General features: G+C 43.5%; 1 protein-coding gene across 1 annotated transcript in view; it reads right to left on the reverse strand.

Annotated features, from left to right (window-relative positions):
- Positions 1-432: 432 nt before the first annotated feature.
- The window catches only part of LTV1 (LTV1 ribosome biogenesis factor), a 21,660-nt gene continuing 14,039 nt past the window's right edge, over positions 433-8,053 (reverse strand). Inside the window, exons 7-11 of the mRNA XM_045294486.1 lie at positions 3,975-4,102; positions 2,323-2,462; positions 1,250-1,302; positions 893-1,093; positions 433-763 (exon numbers count right to left, since the gene is read on the reverse strand). Of these exons, the coding sequence (XP_045150421.1) occupies positions 653-763; positions 893-1,093; positions 1,250-1,302; positions 2,323-2,462; positions 3,975-4,102 (633 nt within the window). The 3' untranslated portion in view covers positions 433-652. The remainder of the gene's footprint in view (positions 764-892; positions 1,094-1,249; positions 1,303-2,322; positions 2,463-3,974; positions 4,103-8,053) is intronic.

Genomic DNA, 8,053 nt, shown 5'->3' on the forward strand with positions numbered 1-8,053 from the left:
TCTGGTTTTAAGCTGAAGTGAGTATTTCTAATGTTGAGCTAGGCCACTCACTGAAGCTAATAAACTGGTCTTATGTTTTTCTATTATTGTTTCCGGCTTCCATGACTCAGAAACTCAGAAGCAAACCATCTAGTGACAGAACAGGACATCTGAGGCCCAGTGACTCAGTTTACATTCAGCTTTCGCATCCTTGTGAAACAGCCTTTGTGTAGAGCAAGGGAAAACAGCTTCCTACCACAAGAACCTTCTCAAGGAAAATTCTCACCACCCATCAGCAGGGCAGGCTTAGCCTTTCCAAACTGAGTTTAACTTCTTGCCTAGATACAGCAAGCAAACCCCGCTTAGCTTTTGAAAAGGAGTGCTAAAGTTTCAAAGAAACATTTGAGACCATCTGCAAAAACTAATTGGGACCTAGATCGCTGAAGAGGCCAGTTGGATTCAAGCCATTTATTTCAGAGCAAGTCAAAACAAACAGTATTAAAAAAATATGACAATATTTACAAGATGATGTTTGATAAACTTTGGGGAATAAAAATAATTCAAACATTTCTATGTGGGCTTTTCAGCATTTGCCAGTAAAAATGGCAAACAGGTTTGTCTCTCTGACAATCCATGTTCACCAACGGGCACAATGGAATAAAGCGCTCCACTGTCAGAGCTTGAGCCCCTCAACATTCCGCTTCAAGTTCAGCAGCTCCTTCTCCTGCCTCCTCCTCTCCAGTTTGAAGGCTAATTTGTTGGCCTTCTTTTCAACTCGGCGTTCCTGTACAAGAGCACACTCAAGTTATTCAACTCTTCTTACACAGGCAATTGTACAAAAGAAACTCAATTCCCCTCATTTCTTCCCACCAGCGCTTTCTAACCCACCCATCTGAGGCATGCACCCACTCACCTTGCGCTCTTCTTTGATAGCTTGCTTTCTGGCTCTCTTATCTTCTTTGCTTTCATTTTTAGAACGAGGTTGCATCGATACCTTCGGCAGATCACTGCCATTGATCATCAGCATCCGTTCAACCTGCTTGGCGGTGAGTCCTTTCTTAGGTAAGACATTGAGAGGTATGCCTGTTTTAGAGGAGATCCTGATTCCTTTGGGCTGAAACACACAAAATAACACTAGCGTCATTCCCCAGCCCTTTCACAAAGCAGCGCACTACTGACACCCTGCTGGGGTACAGGGGCTGCGAGCAAACACTCTGTACACTGTTTCCTGCGGTGCATGCTGCAAATAGCTCAGGACACTAGGTCTTACCTTTGGTTGGTCCTTGATGAGCTGTGGATGGTTGTAGAGATTGGAGTACGTACCTATAAAACAGTAAAACCATTCTAAGTCTCATGTAGAAGGGCACTTGCAGTTCAGCACAGCTGTACCACGTTCCCACCATATCCCTGGACCTTGGGCTACCTGGGGACTTGTCACTGAAAGGCTTCTCATCTACAAGGAGAAAATGCTTATTGCTGAAGTAGTAGTTAGGCAATGGTATTCATATAGGAGGGTAAAAAACCAAAAGAACAAAATAGCTTCAAAATTCAATTCACTTATATTCAAAGGAGAAATTCTAGTGTTTTCATGGTTCAACTTAAGAGTGGTATCTAATAAGTCTTTAAAATTTGTAAATCACTAATATTATCCTTCCAAATCAGTTTCTAGGATTTCTTAAAAGTATAACTTCTATTGAAAAGTATAACTTCTATCTATATATTTTTAGAAAGTTGATGTACAGAACATGTACTGAATGATGTAGTTAATGGGCCCAATGAGCTGGAATCTATTGGAAACCCAAATCTACTGCCCATTTAAAAACCATGATCCAAAACTAGGCCCTCCAGTCATCTTTCAGTCAACAACCAAACCAAACTCATGCCATGAGTCCAGGATGACTGACTGAGACCCCTGGTGGGTTTCTGAGCCTGATGGGCGTAGAGAGCCCAGTGTTTCTCCCACAGAGTTGCCGGTGATTTCCAACTGCAGATCACACAGACTGTAGCCCAGTATATAACCACTATACCACCTGGGTTCAACAGTTTAGCTCAAATAGTTAAAGAATGCTTGTCTGCAGCACAGAATTTTTTCAAAAGGAATGCCTACATTCAATTACTGACAACGGCAACTCTGAGACACAGATGAGAAGCCGAGGAAGCAGTGAGTCTAAGGAAGTGGTAGTGAGGCAATCTGGGGAGAGAGCAAGAATGACGACGCAGCGTGGATAAGGAAACCAATGCCGCTGAATTGCACAAGGAGGGACTTTAACGTGTCTTGCTGCGTGCACACTGTCACCAGAGATGATCCCACTTTAACAGTACCACGGGCACTGAGATACTTACTACAAATGGATTCACAATCCCACTTCTCTTTGACTTCCTCAAGAACCACAGTAACCATGTCTTCCTCCTTAGACTCATTGAGCTCATTCATTAGCAGGTCTTGGTCTTCAAAGGGTTCAAGAGTAGTCAGTTTTACACAACTTTCGGTTGCATTTTTAAAAAAATCAAGGCATGAGGGGGGAAAAAACAAAACACAAAATCACCTATTATACTGGATGTAACTGAAATTGTACTTGAGCGCTACGGAAATGTCATTTATAAAACTCCACCCACTCATGTATCCCTGTCATTTCCTGTTACAGTGAACTCGGTCCTGCCTTGTCTCTCCCCCTCTTCAGTGGAGCTTGGGCATTCATTCTGATGACATTCAAAACTCACTGCCACCTAACTGATTCTCACTCATAACCACCCCCTTTAGGGCAGGGTGGAACCGCCCCTTTGGGTTCCTGAGGCTGTCAATCTTCATGGGGGCAGGAAGCCTCATCTTTCTACCAGAGGAGCAGCTGGTCGGTTAGCTTTGCTGTTAGCAGTGCAACGCAAAGCACGATCCACGACGCCAGTAGGATATTCCGCTGACAGGTAGGAAAAACCTACCTGGATCTCCACAAGGGTATGATACATTAAACAGGATGATGACTTTCCTATGAGAACACATCCTTTTTGAAAGCCTTGAAATGCACAAGCCCATCTGTCTCTCCAAAGCAGTCAACAGAGTTCAAAGCACACAGCTCCCTGCTCTATGTAGGACCTACATTATTAGAGTGATCTTTCGGTATCAGACATTAGGACACACTTAAACACTTCATTAGTTTCTCTCAGGGAGGCGTCACCAGAGGTGGATGCTGATTTGCCATGCTATTGGTTGATCGGTTCTGCTCATCTCTAAATAGAGAAACCCTTCCCAAGTCCAACGATCTACCTCTTTGCACACCTGACATTTCAGGAAGAAGAAAGTAAGAATACAGACACCTAGAATTTGCAAAATTTTTTCAGCCAATTAGCATTAGTAATGTGTAAGGGTCGCTCTGGGGTACAAATCAGATTAGGAAACTGACAAAGAAACGAGGCAAAAAACAAAAACAAACAGCACTATCGAATCAATTTCAACTCATGGTGACCCCATGGGCAGGGTAGAACTGCTCTGGTGGGGTTCTGAAGCTGTAACTTTATGGGAGTAGAAAGTCTCATCTTTCTCCCGAGGAGTGGCTGGTGGTTTCGAACTACTGACCTTGCAGTTAGCAGCCCTACACATAGCCACTACACCATCGAGCTGCTTAAGTTAGAAGCACCACCTTCTTCTACAATTAGGGAACTTCAAAAACCCGTGGGGAAAAAACTTTTAATTCGCTTTCTCCGTGAACTTCCTGAAGCCCCTTCATACTTCCCACCGACCTACGGCTATGCTACCCTGACTATTCCCAGGTCATTATAGAGAAAGTGGTTCTCAGTACATTCCCACACGTTGTCAGATTTAGCTTTAGAATTCTAAATATTAACATATGGGCAAAAGAGATGAGTTCGGAAGTTAAGAGAACGGTACCGTGTTCTAAATAATGTCTCTGACTAAGCACTTCTTTTGGATTCAGCCGAACTACTGTCTTTTTGCAGAAATGAAACCAAGCATCTAAGCCAGGAAAGGAAAGGCACCGTACTTCTCTGCCTTCTCTTTATGGTAGTCATTCAAAACTCCCTGCAGCCGACTGCTGTCCACTTGAATAGAACCTTCCAGTTCAGCATTATCCAGAGCGCCAATCTCGTCGTCGTCATACTGCGCAAAAAACTGAATGCAGAAAAAAGATACCATAAATAAATGTACGCACATTAAGCCGATAGCATCTAAATGGTATTTTTACACTAGTTGAACTCCTACATAAGATTTAAGCACTACAGAGATCAGGTCCCTGGGTAGCACAGTTTGGCACAAGCTACTAACTGTGGCCCCATGAAAAACAGGCCTGGGAATTTACTTTCATCAAGATTACAAAGCCCTCAAAGCCCCAGAGAGCACAGCTCTACTGCGGAGCCCTAGAACCTGGGAGTTCTGCCGGACAGACGCCCTGATGTCCCGAGGGATACAGCTAGGGGTGCTGTGCTTCGGAAACGACCACCCGGTGCAATGGCTCTGCGGGTTATCATAATAGCACAGCTATTTTAAAATACAGGAGACTTTTAAAAGTTCATTGAAAAGTAGCTCTGAAAGATAAAGAGATATTCCCACGATCTTTTGGAAGCCTCCTGGTTTTAGCTGATATTTAACAGTATGTGGAAGAAGTTTAGTCCAGCACTGTATGATGCACATTTAGATTGAAAATAGCCTTTCACTTACCATGAAAATAAAAGGCTATTATATTTTATTTAGCCCAGAGAACAAAATGCTAGGACTGAGATCTTTTAATGCATAAGCAAAACCTTTGGTTATGCAAAAAAAAAAAAAAAATGTGGGAACTGAAAAATCTCCTGCATTAATAACAAAACTCATTGCCATTCAGTTGATTCCTGTCCAATAGGAAAGGGTAGAACTGCCCTTGTGGGTTTCCGAGACTGAAATGCTTTACAGATTTAGTCCCATCCCACCCATGAGGAGCGGATGATGGTTTCAAACTGTTGACCTTGTATTAGTAACCCAACATATAACCACTACACAAGGGTTCCTGAGTTAATGGACAAGTTTAATTCTGATTTAGATGATATTTATCAATGGTATTACTACATAATTTTAAAAATTGCTAATAGTTGTATAAAAGAGATAGGATGATATATCTCCCTAAGTGTGAAGCTATTTATAGTGATAGTCGGCCCATCTCTTTGAGAGAGTAAAAGAAAAATACCTGTTGAAAAGATAGCAAAGTTAGACTCTTATTCTTGGAATCACCATGGAGGAAAGCATCCATCACTTACTGAACAGTTCAACCTCCTACTATGTGCTAGGTACATTTCAGGGCTTGAGATCTATCAGTGAGCCAAACACATCTAAGTAATCTAAGCAAGTGTCCAGTTACTTACTTAGTAACCTTGCCCATGGAGAACTTACAATCTAGCCAGAAACATATCTGCATTCAATATACATATTAAGTGAGCATTAGATACTAGGCTAGAGGGTGTGAAGAGAAATAAAAAAAGGGTAAACTAAACCCAATTAAGTGAGTTGTGGCTCATAATGACCCACAAGGGCAGTGTACAACTGCTCCCTAGGATTTCTAAAAGTGGAAAAATCCTACCTAAGGAAATAACCTCATCTTTCTCTCACAGAGCAGGTGGTGGGTTTGAACTGTTGATCTTGAGGTTAGCGGCCCAAGATAAAACCAAGGCTAACATAAAATGAAGTGAGGATATGAAAAGGCTTAAGGGTCAGGAGAACCCGTTTAACAGCAGAGCTCTAGCATGGAAAAGAGCCCTGGTGGCGCACTGAGCTAAGCTCAAGACTGCCAACAGATTGGTCAGCTGCTTGCTCCTTGGGAGAAAAACCAAATTTGTCTACACCCATCTCAGGGTCTGTGAGGTCTGCGAGGGTCTCGGGGTCTGCAAGGCTGGCCCCAATCCAAACTACGTGGACAGACCCCTCTACCTGCAGAAGAATTCACTTCAGAGGACACCACTGAAGCTACAGCTCAGGGAGAAGGACATGTCTGATCAGAGCCCACAGGAGCAAATGAAGGGGGAGGAGGAAGAGAGTGGAGCACACCCGGACCCACCAAGCCTTGAGGACGATATTCCTGCTCAGAGCAGCCAATCCACAGAGAGGACCATAGGGCCGGCCCCACCACCAGACACGATGTCCCTCACTGATCCATAGCGCTACAGGGGACAATACTGGAGAGACAGTTCGAGAATTGTCCCCGATCTGACCCTACCACACTGAGAGGAAACACTATGGGCATGCAATGAACAGCAAGGGGAGCAGAGCATCGAAGTCTCTGAGGAATACCAAAAGTAGACTATGGGGCCAGGGCGTGGCACCCTATCAGACTCTCCCAGAAAACACTCCTAAAGGTCAACACAGACCGATTTACAGGCTTTTCTTTTTTGTCGTTGGCTTTTTAGTTGTTATTGTTGTTTTGTTTTGCTCTGACTTGTTTTTGTTCATATTATTATCTCTGCAGGTCTATCTACATAAAATAGGCGGGATAAACAATCTGGAGGAGAAAACAACAGGGCCGACGGGTCCAGGGGGACATGGGAGAGGAGGAGGCAGGGGAAAGCAAGTGGGTATTAACAAACCCAGGGACAAGAGAACAACAAATGATTCAAAATCGATGGCAAGGAGGGCGTAGGAGGCCTGGTGGGGCTTGATCAAGGGCAATAAAACCGAGAGGAATGAATGAAATCCAAATGAAGGCTGAGCATGACAGTGGGAGAAGAGGAAAGTAAAAGGAAATACAGGAAAGACTAGGAGGCAAAGGGCATTTATAGAGGTCTAAATACAGGCATGTATATATGTAAATATATTTATATATGACGATGGGGAAATAGATCGATATGCATATATTTACAGGTTTCGTATTAAGGTAGCAGATGGACACTGGGCCTCTACTCAAGTACTCCGTTAATGCGAGAACACTTTGTTCTATTAAACTGACATTCCAAGATGCTCACCTTCCTGACACAATCGCTGAAGACAAAACAGGTGCATAAGCAAATGTGGTGAACAAAGTTGATGGTGCTGGCTATCAAAAGATATAGTGTCTGGGGTCTTAAAGGCTTGATGATAAATAAGCAGACATCTAGCTGAGAAGCAACAAAACCCACATGGAAGAAGCACACCAACAGCCTGTGTGATCACAAGGTGTCGATAGGATCAGCTATCAGGCATCAAAGAACAAAAATCATATCATTGTGATTGAAGGGGAGTGCAGATCGGGGACCCAAAGACTATCTGTACACAACTGGACATCCCCTTACAGAAGGGTCGTGGGGAGGAGATGAGCCAGTCAGGGTGCACTATAGCACCAATGAAACATACAACTTTCCTCTAATTCTTTAATGCTTCCCACCCCCCACTATCCCACTATCATGATCTCAATTCTACCTTAGAAATCGGGCTAGACCAGAGCATGTACACTGGTACATATCAGAGCTGGAAACAAAGGGAATCCAGGACAGATAAACCCCTCAGGGCCAATAACGAGAGTAGGGATACCAGGAGGGTAAGGGGAAGGTGGGGGAGAACGGGAGAACCGATCACAATGATCTACATATAACCCCCTCCCTGGAGGATGGACAACAGAAAAGTGGGTGAAGGGAGACATCGGACAGTGTAAGACATGAAAAAATAGTAATAATTTATAAATTATCAAGGGTTCGTGGGGGAAGGAAGTAGTGAGGGGAGGGGCAGGGAAGGAGGGGGTAAATATGAGGAGCTGATACCAAGGGCTCAAGTAGAAAGAAAAGGTTTTGAGAATGAAGATGGCAAATATACAAATGTGCTTGACACAATGGATGTATATATGGATTGTGATGAGTTGTACGAGCCCCCAATAAAATGATTCAAAAAAAAGATTCCAGTATTAGAAACATGACAGAGCAACTCTTCTCGGTCCCATGGGTGACTGAGTTGCAGCAGACTTGACAGCAATAGTTTGGTGCATAGAACAGAACCTGGTTTTACCCTGGAGTTGGTTCTGTTACACCTGAGCCAAACCCCAGGATGCTACAATTCTTACACTCACTTCCTTTCTGTTCTCTAGCAGCAAGAAACTACAGGAGCAAAATTCTGTTGAGGCCAACTGTTAGG

The sequence above is a fragment of the Echinops telfairi genome, unplaced genomic scaffold (assembly GCF_000313985.2).
Source record: "Echinops telfairi isolate 266 unplaced genomic scaffold, ASM31398v2 ScPeMD7_3533;HRSCAF=4204_0, whole genome shotgun sequence".
In the NCBI taxonomy this organism is placed as follows: Eukaryota; Metazoa; Chordata; class Mammalia; order Afrosoricida; family Tenrecidae; genus Echinops; species Echinops telfairi.